Source organism: Garra rufa, chromosome 16 (assembly GCF_049309525.1).
Source record: "Garra rufa chromosome 16, GarRuf1.0, whole genome shotgun sequence".
NCBI lineage: Eukaryota > Metazoa > Chordata > Actinopteri > Cypriniformes > Cyprinidae > Garra > Garra rufa.
In genome coordinates this window covers 19,095,791-19,122,221 of record NC_133376.1, presented here as the reverse complement: position 1 = coordinate 19,122,221, position 26,431 = coordinate 19,095,791, and the positions used below count along the sequence as shown (strand labels likewise).

The following is a 26,431-nucleotide window of genomic DNA, read 5'->3' as shown; positions in this document are numbered from 1 at the left end:
AATATTTGACCACAGTAAATCAAAACTTGTCTGAAGTTTCAGTGGCAGAGCAGCGCATGATTTATACAGTGCCAGACCGCTGGTGAATCATGGGATGGAACTTTTCTTAACGCTTAACGTTTTCAAATGTTGGTGTAATGAGGAAAGTTCTTTCACGTGTGTTTCAGGGCTGAAGTCACCTCAGTTACTGCTGGGAAAAGCAGCACAGTAGACTCTATCGTGAAGGAAGTGCACTCACGAATAGGAAAACGGGTAAATTGGAATTTAATTCTCAAAAACACAATTTAGGTCTATTTGAACAAACACTTAAAACATGGAAATCTGCACCATAAGCCATTTAAAAGGTTTTTGCCTAACACAAAGCAATTACATGCAACATCCTTGTATCCTAGCAGGAACTTTTGCACACAAACGCCACAATATATTTTTCAGAAAATGCAAAAGCTAGTTATTTGTACTTTATGCACAATTTGTATGTTAATCCACATTTTCTGCAAATGTCCATAGAATGAAAATCCAGCTGACTTCAACCTTGTAGAAGTTTTCATGAGCAGCAAACAAGGTAAGATCTCTTACGTAGGTTTTATTATTTTTATTTATTTTATTATTATATTTTTATTTTATATATACACAACCAGTCAAAAGTTTTTGAACAGTAGGTTTTTTTAATGTTTTGAAATGAAATCTCTTCCGCTCACCAAGCCTGCATTTATTTTATCCAAAGTGCAGCAAAAACAGTAAAATTTTGAAATATTTGTACTATTTAAAATAATTGCTATTTGAATATTTTTTAAAACGTAATTTATTCCTGTGATTTCAAAGCTTTTTTGCAAAAATTTTTGCGTTATTACTCTAGTCACATGATCCTTCTGAAATCATTCTAATATTTTGATTTGCTGTTAAAAAAAACTTTTGTTAAAAACTGCTAAATAACGAATAGAAAGTTCAGAAGAACAGCATTTATCTAAAATAGAAATCTTTTGTAACATGTCTTTACCATAAATTAACAATTTAAAGCATCCTTGCTAAATAAAAGTATTATTTCTATAATTTCTTTATTTTCAAAAAAAAAAATACTGACTCCAAGCTTTTGAGTGGTATAGTGTATGATGTTACAAGCGTTTTTTATTTCAGATAAATCTTTAGATCTTTCTGTTAATCAAGTAGTCCTGAAAAAATGTACTATTGATGTAATAATGATGATGATAATAATAATAATAGAAAATGTTTTCTTGAACAGAAAATCAGCATATTAGAACGATTTCTGACATGTGACACTGAACACTGGAGTAATGATGCTGAAAATTTTGTTTTGCACACAGGAACAAATGCATTCAATATATTCAATAGAAAACAGACTTCTAACATTAAAACTCTTACTGTTCAAGAATTTCAATATCAATATTTCTGTGTTTGTGTGTGTGTGTGTGTATATATATATATATATATATATATACACACACACACACACACACATATATAGTCTTTATCTTCTCCTGACATCGGAGCCACTGAGAATGCTGTGGACTAGTTTTGTCTTTAATGGTAACGCGCCAACAAATACACAAAAAACAGAACAGTGGGGCAGGGTGAGCAGTAGCTCATTATCATTTAAAGAGCCATACACCAAAACCGGTCACTGTAAACAGAGCTGTTTTTGGCAAGGTAAAAAGGGTGTTGTTTTAAACGACCATTGATGAATTTAACAAAACAAATGTATTTTGCAGACATTTCATGAAGATCCTAAATCATACCAGCTTATGGAAAATGGGCGTACCAGCTTAAAAAAATCTGATTGATATTGAATGCATTTGTTATGCAAACCCTTACAACACAGAAAAGCTTAGAAAAATGTGTTTTACGATATCCTGACCTTGCGTTTCTTATCCATCTTCAGTACAACGGCAAGTCCTCAGCGGTCAGGAGATTTTACTGGACAAACTGCAGGAGATACGGAAGGTATGTGAGGCGGGTCATAATGATTTTGCTTGGCATTTGGAAAACACTCAAGGTGATGAGCCCTGATAAGCACAGCACACTTATCTAACAGTGAGTGTGCTTGTTATGGAATAGATGAGAGCTTCTTGGTCAGCTCAAACTCTGATTCTGAGCTTGTGACTTTCAGACATCACTGCGACAGATGAATCAGACACGGTTTTACATTGACGAAAGCAGGAATCGAGTGGCACAAGTCAATCTGCTCCTGGGAGGCTTTCCAACACAGCTTGAAAAAGAGGAATACACTCAACTGCTATCCGAACACCTCGCAGTCAAAAGTGAGTCTGTGTGTTTATGATGTGTGGGCTCAAGATTTAAACCGCTCAGATCCATTGGATTTTAGCCATTCGTCTTGTCAGTCTCTTAGGATTTTATTAATCTTTCCATGAAATTGTCCTTAAACAATGATGACCTATAAGTCTGAGATATGGCGTCTTGTGTACTCATCGTAAATATGCCTGTCGCCGCTCTACTGGGAGGGATTAGAACGGATGATAAAGTGACTGCTGGGCATTTATTGTGATGGGAGAGTTAAAGGGATACTTCACCCAAAAATGAAAATTCCTCATGTCGTTCCAAACCTGTAAGAAACTTCGTTCATCTTCAGAACACAAATTAAGATACAGTTGAGAATCTGCAAAATGTTTATTATTTTAACAATATATCATACAAAATGCATGTTATTTTTATTTAGTACTTACCTGAATAAGATATTTCACATAAAAGATGTTCACATGTAGTCCACAAGAGAAAATAAAAGTTGCATTTTTAAAAATTACCCTGTTCAAAACTTTGCATACGCTTGATTCTTAATATTGTGTTCTTACCTGAATAATCCACAGATGTGTTTTTGTTTTTTTTCGTTTAGTGATAGTTGTTCATGAGTCCCCAATAAATCCTTTAGGTTCTACAAATTCTTTGTTTTTTTAGGATTTTTGTGTATTTGAACCCTTTCCAACAATAAATTTTTCAACACTGAGGTCAAACACTCACTGATGCTCCAGAAGGAAAAAGTATGTATTAAGAGCCGGGGGTGTAAACCTTTAAACAGAAGATGTGTACATTTTTTCTATAATAATATCTTCTTTTTTATTATTTAGTACTGCCCTTTAGAAGCTATAGAAGATACTTACATGTTTCCTAGAAGACCAAATAAGTTAAATTTACCCTGATCTTTTAAAATTCACAAAGTTTTCGCAAGTTTTGCATTGTGTTTCCTTCTGGAGCATCAGTAAGCGTTTTAACCTTCTGTAATAGTTGCATACAAGTCCTTCAGTTGTCCTTTGTTTAATTTTGAGATCCATCTTTTCACACTGGCATTGTTGGAAAGAGTTCAAATAAACAAAAATGCTGAAAAAACGGAGAATTTGTGGGATCTGAAGGATTTTTCTGAAAAACAGCGGGTAGTTTAACTGTTCAGGACAAACAAGAGACTCATGAACAACAAAAAAAACCAGTTGTGGATCATTCAGGTAACAACAGTATTAAGAATCAAGTCTATGTAAACTTTTGAACTGGGTTATTTTCTCATTTTTTAATTAAACTGGTATTTTCTCTTGTGGACTATATAAAAACATGTTTTATATGAAATATTTTAATCAGGTCAGTACTAAATAAAAAATCTCTTCCGTGTGTCTCCGTGTTTTTCACAAGAGTATTACGATGAAAATTTTCATTTTACTGTCTGTGTTTCCCACACTCTACCCCACCCAGGTCATTTGGTCAGCATCACCCACGTGTACTCTGGACAAGGTAAGAGAAACCGCATTCATAAATCATAGGGTTCTGTGGGAGAACGGCCTGTTTCCTTGTCACAGGAAATGCATCCCTCCTTTAGCGGTGGCTCATAATGTCCATCTTTGTTCTGAGCACAACTGAACTGCATGACTTTATTTGATAACACTGAAGGTCGCTGGTGCGTACTGCAGAACAAACTGCCTGCTGTGTGCATGGGCCACAGTCTGGCCTACTCTCAGTGCTCTCTAAATGAGAGCCCTTGTTCTGCACACAAACGCTCTGAACTGCCGGTTGTTCTCAATCATCCACCACATGCCCACTGGCTCACTTGCCTTGATGCTTCGATTGTTTTTTTTATATTGTTGTTGCAGCAGGGTGTTGGTTTGTGCGGAGGTCTTAAAATATGTAGCGGTTAACACATACGCTTTGACACCTAGAGCTATTATTTGGCTTCTCTGTATGATTTCCTGTCGTTTCCTATTGTACTTTACAAGTAAAAAAAAGGTGTGTAAAATTGCAAAATAGAAATTTCTGGATGATCAGTACATAAAAGTGCTTTGTTTTTGTGAATTTTGAGTTATATATTATAATTAAATACACTGCTGTTCAGAAGTTTGCAATCAGTAAGATTTTTAATGTTTTTAAAAAAAGTTTCTTATGCTCATCAAGGCTGCATTTATTTGATCAAAAATCCAGAAAAACTGTAATATTGTGAAGTTATTTCAGTTTAAAATAACTCTTCTATGTGAATATGTTTTAAAATGTAATTTATTCCTGTGGTGCAAAGCTGAATTTTCAGCATCATTACTCCAGTCTTTAGTGTCACATGATCCTTCAAAAATCATTCTAATATGCTGATTTATTATCAGTGTTGAAAACAGTTGTGTTTTCAGGATTCTTTAATAAATAAAAGTTAGAAAGAACAGCATTTATTTATATAGAAATCTTTCAAAAGTTTGCGGTCAGTAAATTATTATTATTTCTTTCTTTCTTTTTTTTAAAGAAATGAATACTTTTATTTACCAAGGATAAATTTAAGGTGTTAAATTGATTTAAAAAAGGTGATATCAAAGACTTATGTTGTTAGAAAACATTTCTGTTTTGAATAAATGCTATTTTTATTCTTCAAAGAAACTTGAAAAAGAATCACAGATTCAAAAAAAAAAAAAATCAGCTTTGCATCACAAGAATAAATTACATTTTGAAGTATATTAAAATAGAAAACTATTGTTTTAATGTGTAATATAATTGTATTTTTGATCAAGTAAATACAGCCTTGTTCAGCATAAGAGAATTCTTTAAAAAAAACATAAAAAATCTTACTGATCCCAAACTTTTGAACAGCAGTGAATTAGTAGTCTATTTTAAATTGTTTTCAAAAGTTGAAAAGGACTTCTCTTATGATCACTAATGGTGCATTTGTTTGATCAAAAATACAGTAAACAGTAATATAATGAATTTTTTACAATTTAATTTAACTTTTGTCTATTTTAATGTATTTTCAAATTAATTCCTCTGATGTGGACTGGAAACCATGACATATGAAATTATATTTTTAAAGGAAGCTCAAACGAACTGCATTTGAAATAAGTGTTTTTGTAACATTTTGTAATTTTATTGTTACTTTAAGCAAATTTAATGTATCTTTGCTGAATAAAAGTATTAAATTCTTGCATTTAAAAAAAAAATCATACTGAGCCCCAACTTACCGTAGTGAGATATATAGAGGCTTGCATTTGGGACTTTTGTCTCTTCGTCTTGTTCCATCATTTCATGATAGGAGGTAAAAATAATAATGTGCTCAGAGCTAAAAATAATTGTGTCCCAGGTGTGAGCAGGTGTTAGCATAATTGAGCTGCTGTGCTGTTTTCAGGTGCTGTGGTTCTGCAGATCAGCTGTTTCTCAGAGGCAGAGAGGATTTACATGCTGGCCAAAGACACCAGCGTCAGTGGCAAACAGCTCTGCTCACTTGTCATACCTGAGATCATGGTACATAATCTTTTTGCAAAGCCATACTGTACATCTGACAACTCTCATTACTCATTTTAATGTCATTCCTAACCTGTACAACCTACTTTCTTCTGCAAAAATATTTTTTATAGAACTATCCTTTATAAGTGTTCATATATGTGACCCTGGACTGCAAAAACATCATTAGGATATTAAGTAAAGATTATGTTCCATGAAAATAATTTGTAAATTTCCTACGGTAAATATATCAAAACTTAATTTTTGATTTGTAATATGCATTAAGAATTTCATTTAAAAAATTTTTAGAGGCGATTTTTGCAATATTTTTTTTTTTTGCACCCTCAGGTTGCAGATTTTCAAATAGTTGTATCTTAGCCAAATATTGTTATATTTGCATAACAAATTATACACCCATGGAAAGCTTATTTATTCAGTATTCAGATTATGTATACATTCCAAATGTCCAAAAATTGACCCTTAATGCTGATGATACACTGGGCAACTTTTTTTGAGCAATGTTTCTTGGGCACTTTCTCATTGAGAATGGGTAACATTTCTATCTGGAAAATTTAGATCTGTGGTGGGCTCTGTATCACACCTGGCTGCCCATTTACGGCAACATTTGCCAAAGTTGCCCGGCAACATTGCTCAAAAAGTTGCCTAGTGTATCATCAGCATTATGACTGGTTTTGTGGCCCAGGTTCACATATTGGATATAAAAGCAGTGGGACCAGAAGCTGATTCAAAATAATCACCTGTATTGATTTAAATGTGATCAGTAGGTCACATGGCCCAATTTTTAGATGCTTCTGCCCTCTAGTGGACAATAGACAGTCACTTCACATACAAATGTAACCTACATTATTTTCTTTCTTCACAGCAAAGCAAGCTGGCCAAAGGAAGTTGCCCCTTGCTAGTCTTTGTCAACCCTAAAAGTGGTGGACTAAAGGGCAGAGAGATCTTATACAGCTTCCGGAAACTTCTAAACCCTCACCAAGTTTTTGAGCTTACCAGCGGAGGACCACTTCCTGGGTTAGACCAAATTTCCTTTTGAATAATGGCAGATGCAGACATGATGGCTAAATACAGTAATTTCGCTTCTCACATACAAATTTGTGTATTGTACAGGCTGCACACATTTAGAGACATCCCTCACTTTCGTATTCTGGTGTGTGGAGGAGACGGCACAGTGGGATGGGTGCTGGGGGTTCTGGAGTCCATCCGGCACAAAATCGCCTGTCCTGAGCCAGCGATCAGCATCATACCATTGGGCACAGGTAAGTGATGGAGGGAATGTCACTAATTTAATTCTAGTTTTCTGTCTATGTTAGCATCCATTGTTGTTTGTGCTCAGTTCTGCTGCATGTGTTTGTTAGGAAACGATCTGGCTCGGGTGTTGCGATGGGGGGCGGGCTACAGCGGTGAGGACCCCTTCAGCATCCTGCTGTCTGTGGATGAGGCAGAGGAAGTGCAAATGGACCGCTGGACAATTCTTCTGGATGCACAGGAAATGACAGAGGATGGCAAAGAGAATGGCTTCCTAGAGCCACCCAAGGTACATCATCAGTCACCAAATTACAATAATTATTACAGTTGAAGTCAAAGGTTTGCATACATCTCGCAGAATCTGCAAAATGTACATTATTTAATGCATGTTATTTTTTTAATTTGTACTGACCTGAATAAGATATTTCACATAGAAGATGTTTACATAAAGAAATACAAGAATACAAGAGAAAATAATAGTTGTATTTATAAAAATGACCCTGTTAAAAAAATTACATACACTTTATACTGTGTTGTTACCTGAGTGATGCCTGCTGTGTTGTTTTTTGTTGTTTTGTTTAGTGATAGTTGTTCATGAGTTTACTTCTAAAAAATCCTTCAGGTCCAAATTCGTTTTTCAGCATTTTTGTGCGATGACCGTATGATTTTGAGATCCATCTTTTCACACTAAGGACAACTGAAGGACTCATGTGCAACTAGTATAGAATAATTAAATGCTCACTGATGCTCCAGAAGGAAAAAAAAAAAAAAAAAAAAAAAGATGCGTTTAGATCCGGGGGTTGAAAACTTTTGGAATTTGAAGATCAGGGTAAATGTAACTTATTTTGTCTTCTGGGAAACATGTACCTTCTGAATGACAAAACTGAATGAAAAAGATATTATATTTAGGCAGAATGAGAAAAATGTACACATTTTCATTCTGTTCAAAAGTTTTCATCCACGTCTCTTAAAGCATTGTTTCCTTCTGAAGCATCAGTGAGCATTTGAACCTTCTGTAATAGTTGCATATGAGTCCCTCAGTTGTCCTCAGTGTGAAAAGATAGATCTCAAAATCATACAGTTAATATTGGAAAGGGTTCAAATACACAAAAAAAACGAAAAACCAAAGAATTTGTGGGACCTGAAGGATTTTTTTGAAGAACAGCAGACAGTTTAACTGTTCAAGACAAACAAGGGACTCATAAACAACTATCACTAAACAAAAACAAACAAACAAAAAAACACAGCTGTGGATCATTCAGGTAACAACATAGTATTAAGAATCAAGCGTATGTAAACTTGAACAAGGTAATTTTTATGAATGTAACTCTTTTTTTTTCTCTAGTGGACTATATGTAAATATCTTTAATGTAAAATGTCTTATTCAGGTCAGTACTAAATAAAACATAACATGCATTTTGTATGATCCGTCTTATTTTGGTAAAATAAAATTACATTTTGCAGATTCTGCAAGGTACTGTATATGTAAACTTTTGACTTCAATTGTAGTATTATTAAAATAATAATAACTAGATATGTACATTTTGAAGAAAATGTGAGTGATGATTGACATGGCAAAACTCAGCACTAGGCAGTCACTTATCCTAACCCTGATCGTGTTTTAATAATTAGATAAGATTTACATTTCTGTATGATGTTCTGATACAGAGATGTAGGTCTTGCTAAATGGTTGATAGGGTACTCTATAAAAATATAATAAATAATTATACATTAAATGTTCTTTTTTTATTTCTTATTTCTTAATGCTTTTAGCTCTGCTTAGGAATTTGCCACTGCACACATTTTGCAAGGTATTAACGTGAAGAATCGATCATAACAGGGTTGTATCTGTCTGTGTTATAGATTGTGCACATGAATAATTATTTTGGGCTTGGAATTGATGCTGAGCTGAGTCTGGATTTTCATCATGCACGTGAGGAGGACCCAGACAAGTTTAATAGCAGGTGAGTACTATTTCACCTCAAAAGGGTGGCTTTTTGGCTCACAATTTAGGTGAGTGTGGTATTTTGATTTTGGCATTGTTTTGGCAGGTTCCACAATAAAGGTGTGTATGTAAAAGTGGGCCTCCAGAAGTTGAGTCACACACGAAACCTTCATAAAGACATCAGACTGCAAGTGGACAGACAGGAGGTGGAGCTGCCCAGTATAGAGGGACTGATATTCCTCAACATTCCCAGGTAAACACACATCAGTCTCACACAAAGACACTTCCACTGTGACACTTCCACACACCTGAGTTTGTTGTTGAAGATTAAAGCTGCTGTATGTGTGTCTAGCTGGGGTTCTGGTGCTGACCTGTGGGGTTCAGACAGCGACTCGCGGTTTGGGCGGCCAAGGATAGATGATGGGATGCTGGAAGTTGTGGGAGTTACCGGTGTGGTGCACATGGTGGGTTCTGATGCTTTCTTTCTGTCTTTTATGTGTTGATTTATTTTGCACACTTCACCTTTAAAGGGATATTTTACCCAAAAATGAAAATTCTGCCATTAATTACTCAACCGCTTCCCATGTTTTTAAAAGAATTGTCTTATGCTTACTAAGTCTGTGTTTATTTGATCAAAAACACAGTAAAAATAGTAATATTGTTAAAAAGTATTACAGTTTATAATAACTGCTTTTTCTTTTTTCTTTTTTTTTAATTTATTTTATTTTTTAAAATCTAATTTATTCCAGTGATGGCAAATCTGAATTTTCAACAGCCTTTACTCCAGTCTTCAGTGTCAAATAATCTTTAAAAAATAATTTTAATATGTTAATTTGGTGCTTAAGAAACATTTCTTATTATTATCAATGTTGTTAAAACAGTTGTGCTGCTTAATATTCTTGTGGAATCAGTGACACTTTTCAGTTCGAAACAACAGCATTTTTAAAAAATATATTTTTTGCTAGTGGGTGCAAGACACTATAGTTTATTTATGTAAGTGAGGATAGTAAAATAAAGTAAACTGTAACATGTTATACCCAAAAATGCTTCATACAGCGATTAATTCATTTTTGTTAATTGTTAATTTTTTTAGGGTCAGGTTCAGAGTGGGCTGCGTTCTGGCATTCGTATCGCTCAGGGCAGCTACATTCGTATCACTGTGAACAAACCCATTCCAGTGCAGGTGGATGGAGAACCCTGGATACAATCACCTGGACAGATCATCATCTCAGCTGCTGGACCAAAGGTGCTTTTATATACTTTGACTCCCCCATTTGCCTGTTTGGTTCAGTTTTTAGCTTAAAGGGGTAGTTCACCCAAAATTTAAATTAGCCCATGATTTACTCACCCTCAACACATCCTAGGTCTATATGACTGTTCTTTCAGAGTTATATTAAAAAAATGTCACAGCTCTTCCAAGCTTTATAATGGCAGTGAGTGGGTGTTTCTGTTTAACAGTACAAAAGAAGTCCAATAAAGCGAATCCATCCATAATAAAAAGTTATATCAAACTTTTTGGGTTGGGTTATATCGAAATCCTCCAACAACTTTCTTTACAAATTCTCCTTTTGTACTTCTAATTTGTGACTGGTGTTTTGTTTTGCTCTCTCCGCTTCCACATTCGTCACTTCACAGCAGCGGGTGCGCAACGCATACGTCCTACGTCATCCACCCAAAACGCCTCCCAAGTACAACAGTTAGCGCAACCTAGAGAAAAGTAATTTTTACGTTTTAAATATGGATATTTTTCTTACAAAAATGCATCGATTCGCTACAGAAGGCCTTTATTCAAACCCCAACCTCCACTGCCATTAAAAAGCTTGAAAGAGCTAGGACAATTTTAAATATAACTCCAACTGGATTCATCTGCAAGAAGAAAGTCATAATCACCTAGGATGCCTTGAGGGTGAGTAAATAATGGGCTAATTTTAATTTATGGGTGAACTAACTCTTTCAGATACAGATTTTCTAGAATTGTCCTTCCATTCCAGAATTTTGCCTTCTCAAGTTCTGTTAGTCTTTAGTTCTAAAAGAAAGTTCTGTGTATCTAAAAAGGCTTTGTTCTCTGTTCTAGGTGAGCATGCTGAGAAAGTCCAAAGCCAAGCAGAAGAAACAGTCAGGCAGTTTGAAGGAAAGTCGTTCCGACAGTCCGGCTCCCAGCGATGGTGGGCAGTGACAAACCGCACAAACACTTCATTGACAGCCCTTTACTGTCACCTTGACAACTTTTCTTTTAGTCTGTCCCCTGTTCTTTGTTCTTCAATGACTTTAGCTGAACTAGAAAGTGTTACGCAGACATCTCTATCATCTCATAGTCTGTAGTGTTCAAATGCCCTGTCTGACGATAGCACTGCAGTCTGTTTCTCAGGACTTTAGCTGCCCTCGGCCTGTTTCCGGCCTGTTTTGCCTTAGAATCATGCTGGTGTACAATTTTTGTTGGTTTTATTTTGATTGCCAAACCGCGTCTTCTTTTCAAAGGGAACATTGTCTTAAAGTAGTCCATCACTGAAATGCTACGGCACATTAATAAGCAACCAGTATTTAATCACATTGTGCTCATCACAAATGCCAAAAAATGCTGTCGCCAAGTTAAGATTATCATTTGCATTTAACATACAATGGTGGCCTTTTTGGTTTATGGTACATACTGTGACTCACCTGGTCACCATTTTTATCTTAAGAATGATTTTTGTTAATGTCTCGAGGTTTATTTGCAATAGCAGCCCCCTAGTAGCTTTCTACAAGAATCTGAACCAAAATAATGCAGTATAAATGTACAAACGACTCTAGTTCTTCTCCATTAAGAGCACATTTGATTGTATAAGTGGATCGGGGAGAGATAATCGTCTTTGTATATTAATTTTGTAGCTCTCTCAGCTGTGAGACCGGAGGCGCAATCATGCGCCTCGCCAAAACGTGAGAAACAATCTGGCGTCGTGACAGCCGTTTTGTAAGGCGGATAAATATCAATAGCTTTTTGAACAAGTGTGGTACCGAAAAATACTGTGAAATGCTTAAGAGTTGTGGATTTTGATGAATGTTTGTAAATTCCCTGCGATGTTTGTGGACATACGCACCACTTTTGGTGTTAATAGTGATGTAATGCCGTACGATACTTGATAAAACATTCCATGCAAGATTACGTAGCATATGCGGTATTTAACATGGTGCCAGTTAGTGTAACTGGTCATATGAACCTTTAATTCAACGTAGCTTTATCATGTTCTAGTGAAAGCATTGATTTGTAAGTAAATAAATATGTTACTGTTATCTGACATAGTTGACAGTCGTGTAAAGCTACTCGTCCTGTTGTAAAGCTAAAACTAGAGACGAGCGCAGTGCTGTAATATATTGGCTAGTGTATATGTGGTTTGTGTACAGTGACTGGTCAGCCCTGGATTCATGAGGCTGGCCTTAGATTTTGTATGTGTGATCAGTTAGACACTCCGCACCCCATCAGGCTTGTATTATTGGCAGGCTGTTGCCCTGTAAACGTGCTGGATGCAGGGAGCAGCCTCGGCCACCTACGGGACGACTGTCTGACCTCATCTACCTCGTCTCACTGAAACACATCACTCTTTAGAATCAAGTTTTGCCAAGATCTTCCAAAGTCTTGCGCCTGCTTTCATCCTGCACTTCGTGGATTGTGTCTGGGAATATTCAGAATAGACCTTAGTCGAGTTAGATGCCATATTATCCAAATTTTCTTCCCATGGCCATTTGTAATTTGTATGGGTCTGGCTTCCGGTCTCATCCGCATACAATCAGCTTGTTTTGCTGCTTGATATTGCAGATTGGTGTGTTTTACCATATTATCTTAATGTGTTATCTTAATTATGAGCACACTGGTTTGTAGTGCAAACAGTTGTACTGTTTACTGCATGTTGTTGTTATTCTCATTATTTGCGGCTAATGAACCAGAAGTCTCACCCATAGACTTGCACACTGAAGAATAATGTGGATAAAGATCCTAGATTATATATTTTAAACAATTCACAACTAGAGCTGAACGATTAGTTATTGAAAGATTGCGATCTCGATTTAAACACCCACAGGATCTTATTTATAAATGACAATGATTTGTCTGTCATTAAATCTTTGATAAAGTCATACCAGAACATTCCTATGTGTTCACACTTTTTTGACACAGAAAAAACAGTTATCATGTTTTGGTATGAAACAGATAAATAAAGTCTTTTCAACCATTTGTAGTTAGGATGTTACTTTGCCGTTTTAGTGCCATGTTAAAAAAAATTGAAATCTAAGATTACAAGATTAAAGTCCTGACGTTTTGATATTAAAATTGAAATTTTGTGAAAATAAAGTATTTTGAGAAAAAAAGCTGAAATATTGCGATATTAAGAATAAAGTCATAATATTGTGAGAATAAAGTCAAAATATTTTGAGAATAGTCAAAATTACGAGAATAAAGTCAAAATATTGCGAGAATAACGTTAAAATGTTTTGAGAGTAAAGTCGAAATGTTTCGAGAATAAAGTCAAAATTACTAGAATTAAGTCAAAATATTGCAAGAATAATGTTGAAATGTTTCGAGAATAAAGTCAAAATATTTTGACAACACAGTAAAAATATTTCAACAATAAAGTAAAAATTATGAGAATAAAGTTGAAATATTTAGAAAAAAAAATCAAAATGTTTTGAGAATAAAATAAAAATATTTTGAGAATGAAGTCGAAATGTTTCGAAAGTAAAGTCGAAATGTTTCGAGAGTAAAGTCGAAATGTTTCGAGAGTAAAGTCGAAATGTTTCGAGAGTAAAGTCGAAATATATTTCAAGAATAAAGTCAAGATATTGTAAAAAATAAAGTCAAAATATTGCCAGAATAACATCAAAATGTTTCAAAAATAAAGTCAAAATGTTTCAAGCATAAAGTGGAAATATTTTGAGAATAAGTTCAGTGATTTGAGAATAAAGTCAAATTTTTTTTAATGTTTTTATTCTCAAAATATTTGGACTTTTCTCAAAAAATTTCGACTATATTCTCGAAAAATTTAGACTATATTCTCAAAATATTACTTTAATCTTGTAATTTTAGATTTTTTTATTTTTTAACGTGGCACCAAAACTGAATTTTTAAAAAAATAATTAATTCAAACAAATCAAACATTTCTGAACAGACAGCAACAATTAATATTTTGTCATAACCTAGTTAATTACGTAAATTACAAGTCATTTTGCTTAGTTCAGCATTGTGGTTGAATCGTGAACTCTATCTTATTTGAAAAAGAAAAATCGCGATTCTCAGTTTATCACAACTTTTAAACCTTTCCACAAAGTTTTTGTCTACTGAAAGTTTTCATCAGACATTTTATGGGAGACATTTCATCAGCTGAACAATCGGTATCTTGTTAAATACCAGTTCAATCCATTGAACAAGTACAAGCCTTATTTTAATCCCAATCCCAGAAGTGATAGTACTAACCTGACTAAGGTCTATAAAGATTACACAGCACTGCATCTTAAAAAAATCTAAACTCAGTTGATTTGACTCAATATTACCTAATTTGCTACAGATGCTGAGTTCACAAATAAAAAAAACCTTAGATTATGAAGAGATTTTCACAAAATAGGACAGCTTTGACATATGAAAGCTTGCTTTGAGTCAAATGTCAAGTTTAAATGACAAAAAAGTCTATAAAAGTCTATAGTCTAAATGGAACTGGAAAAAGCAGAAATCAGGATTCAGAATCATTCATGTGAAAACCATCTGACAACTGAACTAATAGTTTAATCTTAGCTTTTCTGGTGTTTAAAGGAAAATACAAGGCATCTCTACCTTACAAATGTTTGTTGAAAGGCAAAAAGCACACATTTTGTGACATTTTTGGAATCAGCAGCCCAAAATGAGAAAGAAACAAGTATTGGATATCATTCAGCATATATGATGCAGACCAGTTTTATATATATTATGACTGATGGTTTAGGTCTTGGTGGCTTTTCATATCCAAGATGAAGATGCAGTCTTCTCTCTTGTGTCATTGGTTTGCCAGCGATGTGTACCGTGGTGATTTCTGCATTAGTTGTGCCTGTTGCCATGACAACCGCTCGGGCTAACGTGCTGTTCTGTGGTGTGGTTTGGCTCGAGCTCTGCGTTTAGTGCCTCATATAACTAAGTGCTTCTAGAACTTCCGCGGTATTGCCATACGTGTGTTTAACTCCATGCCATTCTGTTTGTTCTGCTGGTTCAGTGACTATAAAGTAGAACCGTGCTGTTCTGGGTCTATTTAGAGCTGATGTGCCTCCTAATAGAGTGAATCACATAAAAAACGTGTCACATTTCACCCTAAAAATCAAAGGAAAAATTCCAGGTAATTATTTTAAATTACAATTGTAGGACCACTAAGATTTTTTGGCATTTTGACATTATTTTAATAACAATTTTTTTGTGTGTGTTAATTCCATAAATCCCACTGGTGTTTGTCATTATTATTTTTATTTGATGTTCAAAAATTTTAATTTGCATTAAAGGGAGCACAAAAATTACTGCAATTCTGTACTTCTAAGACAATATCAAGAAAATAATGACAAAGCCAAGTAATTTCACATTTGATTTTATGATGAAATATTACCTTTTTTTGTGAGATTCACTCGATAACTTTGTTCGGTCGAAACTGTTTAAGGTTATTTTACCTCCTTGCGTGATTGAAGTTTTCTGATTACTTGTAAAGTGGGTTAGAATTAATGTTCTGAGATCTATATAGATGTATATTTTTGGAGAGAATATGTTTTTAATTTGATCTGTAAAGATATTGCACTGACTGTACTGTTTTAAAAATGCTTTTAAGTGTACATTGTGTTTAATGAATATTAAATAACTAAATGTATAGATATATCATCAGCTGTATAACAGATGGATGTGTCCAATGAAAAAAAAGACATAAATTTGGACTTTTTAGTACAGTTTTAGTCTGTCTTTTTATTTTGCGTGATTTTCGAAGTTCCTATTGTACAAAGTAACAAACTTGATCAGTCATATAGCACCAAATGTGATCCATAAATCAGTCCGTGTGCCTTTTTTTCTACAAAACATGATTAGTAGGTCAGTCAAGTATTTACAACAATATAAAATGGCTTGAATTATACATTGAAAATAATCAGCATATCATCTAATTATTTTACATCTAATGATTTTCAAGTTTCCATGGTATAAATGATTTAAAAAGAGTATGAAGTAGTATCTTCTCAAATAAATAGTTTAAATGAGAATATGGTCTGGAATAGGCACAGAATTTAAAGATTAGTTCAGTTCCAGAATAAAAATGTCCTGATAATTTACTCACCCTATGTCATCCAAATGGTTCTTATTTTTCTTTCTTTAATTGAAAAGAAATGAAGGTTTTTGAGTAAAACATTCCAGGGTTTTTGTCCATATAATGGACTTCAATGGGGATCAACATGTTGAAGATTTAAATTGCAGTTTCAATGCAGCTTCAAAGGGCTCTACACGATCCCAGCCAATGAATAAGGGTCTTATCTAGTGAAACGATCTGTCATTTTCAAATTTTTTTTTTTTTTACATTTATATACTTTTTAACCACAAATGCCTCACACATTATGTAAACATGTTGGAAAGGTCACATGTAGTTAGTTCTTCGTCTGTGTACTTTGGTTAAAAAGTATATAAACTTCAGACCCTTATTCCTCGTCTGGAAAATCCAGGTATGTTTTTCTCAAAAACATTAATTTCTTTTCGAATAAAGAAAGAAAGACATGAACATCTTGGATGATATGGGGGTGAGTAAATTATCAGGGCATTTTTATTCTGGAAGTGAACTAATCCTTTAAGGGCGGTATGAAGCGAGGGTTCAGCCCAGGTTGATGTTCCCACCAAACAATGTGATGAGAAGAATCATGGCAAATCCTGTCAGGATTCCTGCATTCTGGATCACAAAAAAAAAGATTTCGGCCCTAGTGTTGTGCGCTTGCTCGCTGGCAATCATGTTCATTTCAGGCAGCTAGGTAAAAGAGAGAGAAAGATGGTTATCATTTATGCTCTGTTTAATCATTCAAAGTGGAGTCAAAGTCATTTTCTCCTTATTTTAAGTTAACCCTAAATGGATAAGTAATACTTTTGTACACTTTTTAAAGGGATAGTTCACCCAAAACTGAAAATTCTGTCATTAATTACTCACCCTCATGTTGTTCCAAACCTGTAAGACCTTCGTTCATCTTTGGAACCCAAAGTAAGATATTTTTCATTTTCATTCCCTCCATAGACAGCAATGCAACTGACATGTTCATAGCCCAGAAAGGTAGGAAGGACATGAATGAAGGTCTTACAGGTTCGGAACGACATGAGGGTGAGTAATTAATGACAGAATTGTCATTTTTAGGTGAACTGTCCCTTTAAATGAACGGCCTAAAGCCAAATTTTCTTTTACGTGGGGGTCGCATTATGGGGGCAGCCATTTTGAGACATGACCAACTACTGCTCACTTTATCTCATTGTTGCCCGCTATTAGTCACAGAATGTATTGAGGCAAACTGCTTTCTACAATGCATCTGTAATAAAGCTACTTTTTTAATGCTGCCTCCATGTCTCTAGGTGTCACTGTTAGACCAGAATAATTTGTCAGGATTATTACCGATAAGCAATAAATTCTGACAAAAATAGTAACCATGTTTCTTATTGAGCTCAAATCATCAGAAATAAAACCCTTAATGTTATAAGAATGCTAGTATTGAATTACTGTTTCGGTCACAAGCTTAAGGATCGATTTTTAAAAATGTCACCAAAGCTGCATTAATTTGATCAAAAATACAGTAAAAACTGAAATATTGTGATATTGTAAGTAAGTGTTTACTATTTTAATATATTTAAGAGAATAATTTATTTCTGTGATGGCAAAGCAGCCATTACTCCAGTCTTCAGTGTCACCTGATCCTTCAGAATTCATTCTAATATACCTTTTTGCTACTCAAGAAACTTTTCTTTTTGACTTTTATTCTCAGGATTTTTGTCTTTTTTTCCAATACAAATGTCTAAAAATTCTTAAATCAAGATACAGTTACTTGAGAAGCAAAATGACAAAATATTAAGTCTTGTTTTCTAAACAAAAATGAATATTTATGCTTCATACAAGAAAATATATCTGCCAGTGGGGTAAAAAAGTAAACAATTCAGTGAAAACAAGTTATTTTTTTCTTGTTGTAAGCATAAATTCACTTTATTTTAATACTTTTTCTTTCAGAAATACTTAATATCTTGCATCATTTTGTTTCTCAAAGAAAAATGTAAACTAATTTAGGGTTTTTTCGTTTGTTTGTTCGTTTATTTTTGTGTTGGAAAACAACCGAGAAATTTTTTTTTTGCAGTGTTGATATAGAAATCTTTTCTAACATTATGTCTTTATTTTCACTTTAGAGGATTAGTTTGCTTCCAGAATAAAAAAATTCCTGATCATTTACTCCCAAGTCATCCAAGATGTACATGTCGCAAAGAAATTAAAGTTTTTGAGGGAAACATTCCAGAATTTTTCTCCATATAATAGACTTCGGTGGTGATCAACAGGTTGAAGATCCAAACTGCAGTTTCAATGCAGCTTCAAATGGCTCTACAAAGCTAAAGCTCTCCTAGCCAAAGAAAACAGGTCTAGCCAAACGATTAGTCATTTTCTAAAAAAACAAACAAATAATTATATACATTTAACCACAAATTCTCAACCCAGAGGTAGTGCAAAATGAGCATTAGTCGGTTAAAATATATCCATTTTTGGTTGTTTTTTTAGAAAATGACAGATTATTTGGCTAAATAAGACCTTTATTCATCGGCTGGGATCGTGTAGAGCCCTTTGAAGCTGTACTGAAACTACAATTTGGACCTTCAACCCATTGAGCCCCATTAAAGTCCACTATATGGAGAAAAATCCTGTAATGTTTTCCTCAAAAACCTTCATTTCTTTTCGACTGAAGAATGAAAGACATGAACATGGGGTGAGTAAATCATCAGGGCATTTTTATTATGGAAGTGAACTAATCCTTTAATCTGCCCTTGCTGATTAAAAATTTTTTGATGAATGTGATAAAACATTATGTGCTGTACTTTCTAACCCACACTGCTCTTACCATATCAGCCAAGGAGATGTAAAGGAACATGCCACCAGCGAAGGCGAAGATGATGCTGGGGGCAAAAGCACTACCCAACAAGATGCCCAGGACCAGGCCCACATAGCAGGACATGGCAGACAGCAGATTGAAGAAGACGGCCTGGGGAATGCTCAACCCTGCGTTCAGCAGGATAATGAAGTCACCTACAGAGGGAGACAGAACGCAAATATCCTTCACATTTTTTTTTTAAGTGTCAACATTCAAAGGGCAGTAGTCATAGAGGTGGTTCGGCACAAAGGTAAAAGCATTTCCGGTTGAGTAAAAGAGCCAGTATGTCTCTTACCCAGCTCATGAGGGAATTCCTCACAGACGATAGCAATAGACGTGCTAAAGCCGCTAAGAACAGATACAGTGAACGAAGCACCGATGGCCAGTCCATCAATGAAGTTGTGTAGAGCATCGCTGAGGGAAATCATCCATGCCACTGTCTTCACACTGGCCAGCCGTCTTCCTCTGAGCCATCTGCAAGACCCCTGCAACGAAGTCCACCTCTAAATTAAAGCCTCATTTCCGACTAACAACATTACTGTACCCTCTTGAGCGTCAACCCTAGGTTCATATTTCAAATGCTATTTACTTTTAGCCCTGAGGTCTAACGTTTTGTATTGTTTCAGGGTCGAAATGCATGGTGCTTGTGATGTAGGTCAAAGCTCAGAAGACAATCTTGTTTCTGCTGGCAGCTGTGACAGATGAAAGCAAACACAGCTGTGTGTGTCTCTACCGCTGGACTGTAAGTTGACTTGTAGACACTGAACTTCTTAATTCTGCTTTTTAAAACTAAACACACTAGTCATGTTGTGTTAAATGCTAACAACAGCTAAACAGCTGATTGGAGGGGCTTGCAACTTACTGTATTTGATCTTACTGAAGGACAGCTGTTATCATATGACCTGAGAGTCTGGTTTAACCATTGACCGCAGTCTGCTGTTGCACTTAGAGTAATAGCCTGGTTGTCATGACAAATAATTAGTATTTATCTTTATTTGATAATGGCAGACACCTTAAACTAATTTTAAATCGCATACTGCTGCGGCAATCAAACAGTCTGTATAGATGTCATAAAAATTAGCGGTGTTTACTAAACCACTCAAATAATTGCTTATATGGGGAAGTCTATAATTATTATAGGGCCCTATGGAATCCATTTAATTGTTTTTCTGTTTAGATTTTTCTAGACTCTGTTTTAATGGTTAAATTAAATTTTATTAATCAAAAAGCCTGTCTAATTAATCAAAATCCTGAAACTTACAAAATTGCTTTAACAGCAGTTTCTTAAAATTAATATTTTGACATTTTTTTAGGCCCTATGAAATCCGTTTTATTTTTTTTCCAAATTCCATTTTTCCGCTAAAAATGTTCTATGTTTTAATGGTTAAATAAAATTGTATATTAATCAAAAAGCATGTCTAATTACTTAAAATCATGAAAATTAAACAATTTAACAGCTATTTATAAATAATAATGATGATGATAATAATAATAATAATAATAATAATTTAAGGCCCTATGATATCCTTTTTTTTTTCAAAATCTGTTTTTCCGTAAATTTTTCTAGACCGTTTTAATGGTTAACTTATTTTTTTATTAATCAAAAAGCATGTCTAATTAATTAAAATCATAAAACTTCAACAATTTAACAGCTATTTATTATAATAAAAAGTTTAACAAAAGTAAAATTTTTAAGGCCCTATGAAATCCATTTAATTTTTTACCAAATTCCATTTAAATTTTTGAATTAGATTTTTTAGACTGTTTTAATGGTTAAATAAAATTGTATTAATCAAAAAGTATGTCTAAATTAATTACTTGAAATCATGAAAATTAAACAATTTAACATCTATTTATAAAATAATAATAATATTTTTTTAAGGCCCTATGGTATCCATTTTATTTTTTTCCAAATTCAGTTTTTTAGTACATTTTTTTTAATGGTTAAATTAAATTTTTTATTAATCAAAAAGCATGTCTAATTACTTAAAATCATAAAACTTAAACTATTTAACAGCTGTTTATTATGATAAAAAGTTTAACAAAATGAAATCCATTAAACTTTTTACCAAATTCCGTTTAAATTTTTGAATTGAATTTTTCTAGACTGTTTTAATGGTCTTTAAAATTGTATTAATCAAAAAGCATGTCTAATTAATTGAAATCAACTTAATTAACTTAACAGACATTTATTAAAATTTCAACAAAAGTGACATTTTTAAAGCCCTATAAAATATTAAATTTTTTCTCCCCAAATTTCATTCTGTTTTCCATTAATTTTCTGAATTTCATTTTATTAGTTTCATTAAATTTAACAGTTTTAACAATCCAAAGCGAAATTACTACGTTTTTTGTTTCTTTCATAAATACGGTTTTGTTTTTACATTTTTCTGGTAAATAAATTCTAGTAAATCATTTTTCTGGTGCAAAACAGTTTTGAAATGTAGACATAAGGTTGGGCTCTTTTTTTTTAAGAAGTTTAAATTTACTGTAAAGAAAATGCACAGTACTATTTATATTTATTTTATCTAAAATAAATATTTTACTGAATATTTTTGAATCTAAAATTGTTCCAAATTTGAAGTTATAAAAAATTGAGGTTCCTGTGAGATTTTATACAGGGTGTTATAACACAAAAAGCCACTCAAATTTTCTGCAGAAAATGTAAAAATGTAGTTTTACTATAGTAAACGTACCATTTCAAGTATTAGCTTCATTTCATGGGGAAATAAATCAGTAACTTTCTTTTTTCCAAACTGCTATTTTTATACTGTTTATGTAACTTCTGGCTATATTTAGGCCATTGGCATATCTCTTGGCATAATGTGTGGTTTTTGTGAGATCTTGCCAGTTGTACAGTACCTGCTCCACTGAAACGTCAGAGGTTATGCTGGCTTTGTCGCTACTGGTAAAGTCCACCGAACTGATGACGCCATTCTGTTGGACGCTCTCTGAGGGCTGGAAGTGACTGTGACCGTGGCCGTGCTGAAGTTGGAAAGTTAATCATAAGATTACTGTATGGTCTAAAATAACATACATGCTAATATACAACATATCTGACATTAACCATCAAGGAAGCTCTGCTGTTTATTTGCAGTTAATTGCAATTATATATGTATATGAGGTACAAGATAATATACACTCAACAGTTCATTATCACAAAATAAACTTTTATCATCTTGAAGAAGCTGTTTTAACGATAATAAGCAGCTGACTGTACACCATCCTGATTATTATGCAACTACTGTTTAGCGAATATCAGATGTGTTAGATTAATTTGAGTATGAATATTAATTTACATATGAAAAAGATTGCAAAGTGAAATATTTCATGAGAATATTTGAAAGCAGAATGCTGTGACTGACCAATCAGAATTGAGTATTATAGAGAGCTGTGTAATTATGTATTTTATTATTGTTGATGAGTTTAAAATGATATGAAGACTGAAAAAGTAATCAAGATATCACATGAATTTTGCTCTAATTAATTAATTGAAAACATGAAACTTTTAACAGCAATTTTAAAACTTAAAAAACTTTTAACAACAATTTAACAGCTATTTATTAACATTTGAACAAAAATACAATTTTTAAGGCCCCTATGAAATATTCTGTTTTTTAAATAAAACAATTTCTAGACTCTGTTTTAATGGTTAAATTACATTTTAATAATAAAAAAGAACTTTTAATGAATTAAAATCATGAAATTAAAATATTTTAACAGCAATTTATTAAAATTCCAAATTCCATTTGAATTTTTCAAGACTGTTTTAATGGTTAAATTAAATTTGATTAATCAAAAAGCATTTCTAATTAATTAAAATCACGAAGCTTAAATAATTTAACAGCAATTTATTAAAAGTTTAACAAAAATGAAAAATTTTTTAAGGCCCTATGAAATCCATTTTTCCCCCCCAAATTCTGTTTAAATTTTTCTAGACTGTTTTAATGGTTAAATGAAATGTTATTGATCGAAAAGCATGTCTAATTAATTGAAATTAACTTAACAGATATTTATCAAAATTTTAACACAAATGACATTTTTTTTCTATGAAATATTTTATTTTTCTACTAAATTCTGTTTTCCATTAATTTTCTGAATTTCCTTTTATTAGTTTCATTATAATTAAATCAATAAGTAAATAATTGTTTACAATAAGTAACAAATAATTTAAATAAGTTTTTTTTTTCATAAATACTGTGTTTTGTTTTTACATTTTTCTGGTAAATAAATACTGGTAAATAATTTTTCTGGTAGATAACGAAATTAGATGAAATTAAGATAAACTTTTTCTAGACTCTGTTTAATTAAAATGTTATTAATCACAAAGCATGTCTAATTACTTGAAATCAACTTAACTAACTTAACAGATATTTATCAAAATAGTAACAAAAATGTTATTTTGAAAGCCCTATGAATTTTTTATTTTTTTCCCCAAATTAAATTTTTACCAAATTCTGTTTTCCATTCATGTATACCGTTCACACCCACCTCATGTTCTGGTTTGAGGATTATCCTGAGGATTTTTTCAGTGACGTACAGCGCGTAGAATCCACCAAAGATCCCAACAGCTTTGAAAACATAACCGTCTGCACTTGGGTCAAACCCAAAGGCCTGTTCAAAGAGGTATTAATCACATAATTGTGTCTTTGAGCAAGTTAAACCAGATTTTCCCCAGAGGTCCCCATGTACACATGTACTTTACTAGTTAAACTGCAAACCTAAATAAATATTACAACATTCAATCATTGCAAAACAAACTTTACGTCATGCAACGATCATGTCATCACATTTTCACTCTTCAAATATCTATATCTATATCCACTATCTAATCAATATAAACATGAATAATTAGCATCAGCATCATGGTGCTGATAAGAAGGCAGTTAAAGATGTAATATGGTAACTTGTTAGTTGGAGGTTGATTTCTGTGTTTCTATGAAGCAAGAATGAACCATGGGTTACTGGGTTCATAATCATATGCCACTAATGTGACCTTCAACAGTCTCTTAGAAGACTGTCCTTAAACTGACCTAAATGACTTGGAGAACGCTTCCAGGGGAAGCTTGCAAACTTGTAAATAATAAAGTGAAAAATGGAAAAGCATTTCACCTCAGGTATAAGTTGGAGAGCAGCATTGGAGAAGAGCGTGCCAACAGCTAGACCAATGAAGTAGGTAAGCACTTTGGGGAAGTATGGCTTTTTAGTTACAGGAATGAGAGTCAGGCCCAGCAGGGAGGCCAGATTAATGATGGTAACAGCCAAGAAGCCAAATCCCCATACTGTGTGCAGAAAGAAAAAGGACAATTATGTTTTGCATAAAAAAGATGCAAGACAGCTAAACATAATTGTCTGTAATTGCCATTATTCTCAACTGATTTTCATTGTACTACAGTACCTTTTTAGTCAATTATACTGTTATACAGCTTTGTTTAAAAAAAACAGCAGTGTAAAAATAGTGCATGTACACTACCAGTCAAAAGTTTTTGAACAGTAAGAATTTTAATGTTTTTAAGAGGTCTCTTCTGCTCACCAAGCCTGCATTAATTTGATCCAAAGGGCAGCAAAAACAGTACAATTCTGAAATATTTGTACTATTTCGAATAACTGTTTTCTATTTTAATATATTTTAAAATGTCATTTATTCCTGTGATTTCTAAGCTGGATTTTTAGCATCATTACTCTAGTTTTCAGTGTCACATGATCCTTCAGAAATCATTCTAATATTCTAATTTGCTGCTCATAAAGCATTTATTATTAGTAATATGTTAAAAACAGAGTAGATTTTTTTCAGGTTTCTTTTGATGAATAGAAAGTCCAGAAGAACAGCATTTATCTGAAATTTTGGTACATTATAAATATATTTATTATCACTTTTGATCAATTTAAAGCATCTTTGCTGAATGAAAATTTACATTTCTATATGTTTTTCCTTAAAAAATTATACTGACTCAAATTTTGAACAGTATAGTGTATAATGTTACAAAAGCTTTTTATTTCAGATAAGTGCTGATCTTTAGATCTTTCTGTTCATCAAAGCATTCTGAAAAAAGTACTCAACTGTTTTAAATATTGATGATAATATAAAATAATAATAATAAATATTTCTTGAACAGCAAATCAGCATATTAGAATGATTTTTAAAGGATCATGTGACACTGAAGACTGGAGTAATGATGCTGAAAAGTGTGCTTTGATCACAGGAATAAATTACATTGAGATACTATTATATTTAAAAAAAAATAGTTTAAGCTTTAGTTTTTAGTCCATATAGTTTTTAATAGCTTTTTATTTAGTATTTTAGTTATTTTGGTATATTGTTTAGACTAAATAAATATAATTAAATATGATACATTTTGCCTTGGCAACTAGCTAAAAAATAAGTTTGTTTCTATATTTCAGTTTCTATATTTTCTGTAGCATAATTATTCTTAATATGGAATTTCATTACTGTAATAAAGTATTTTTACTTAAAAAAATACTGTTTTTATTTAAATATGTTTAAATAAGTTTTTAATATAAATTAGCATAAAAGCTTTACAAAAATAGCACTAATAATTAATATGTAATTTAACACTAATTGCCATTATTTTCAATTGTGATTTTCATTACTAATATTACTAACATTATAAATATTCATTATTAATACAGTATTTGCTTATCATACTAGCTAAATAAGCATGAAAGCAGTACAAAAATAAGATAATATTTTACAATGAGGTGTAACACATTAGTTAATGTGTTATCTAACATGAACAAACAATGAACTATACATGTATTACACTAGTTATTATATATATATATATATATATATATATATATATATTTATATATATATATATATATATATATATATATATATATATATATATATATATATATATATATATATATATATATATATATATATATATAATATATATATATATATATATATATATATATATATATATATATATATATATATATATATATATATATATATATATATATATATATATATATATATATATATATATATATATATATATATATATATATATATATATATTTATATATATATATATATATATATATTTATATATATATATATATATATATATATATATTTTAAATCCTACATAATTATAATTGTTTGAGATTTTCTTTAAATTGAGATGAAATATGACTTTACTTGTCAAGGTAATTTAATATATAGTATTAATTAAAATTCATATATAACCTTTTTTCAGGTGGCAAACTTACCATGAGTCTCTGCCATTCTTCACACTGAAGAGTATGCTGGTTTACATCAGGAAGGTCTACTATAGACGTGGAAAGTTCAAATATAAAGCACATAGATGAAGACTCACCACGAAGATCAGTATCATTCTGTCCTGGAGGTTCAGTAAAACAGGG

General features: G+C 32.5%; 2 protein-coding genes across 2 annotated transcripts; one reads left to right on the top strand and one right to left on the bottom strand.

The window, feature by feature from the left end:
* Positions 1 to 169: 169 nt before the first annotated feature.
* On the top strand, positions 170 to 11,123 carry LOC141288233 (diacylglycerol kinase theta-like). Its single transcript, XM_073820343.1, has 14 exons — positions 170 to 252; positions 508 to 562; positions 1,898 to 1,959; positions 2,126 to 2,276; positions 3,712 to 3,750; positions 5,609 to 5,724; positions 6,587 to 6,738; positions 6,835 to 6,983; positions 7,083 to 7,261; positions 8,836 to 8,936; positions 9,024 to 9,170; positions 9,270 to 9,381; positions 10,011 to 10,163; positions 10,992 to 11,123. The coding sequence occupies exons 2-14, from the start codon at positions 547 to 549 to the stop codon at positions 11,091 to 11,093; spliced, it is 1,479 nt and encodes a 492-aa protein (XP_073676444.1). The 5' UTR covers positions 170 to 252; positions 508 to 546; the 3' UTR covers positions 11,094 to 11,123.
* On the bottom strand, positions 11,120 to 26,409 carry LOC141288234 (metal cation symporter ZIP8-like). Its single transcript, XM_073820344.1, has 7 exons — positions 26,279 to 26,409; positions 24,146 to 24,315; positions 23,525 to 23,647; positions 21,896 to 22,018; positions 19,329 to 19,518; positions 19,004 to 19,188; positions 11,120 to 16,893 (listed from the first exon to the last, which is right to left on the bottom strand). Exons 1-7 carry the CDS (start codon positions 26,292 to 26,294, stop codon positions 16,744 to 16,746), a joined length of 957 nt encoding a protein of 318 aa, XP_073676445.1. The 5' UTR covers positions 26,295 to 26,409; the 3' UTR covers positions 11,120 to 16,743.
* Positions 26,410 to 26,431: the final 22 nt, after the last annotated feature.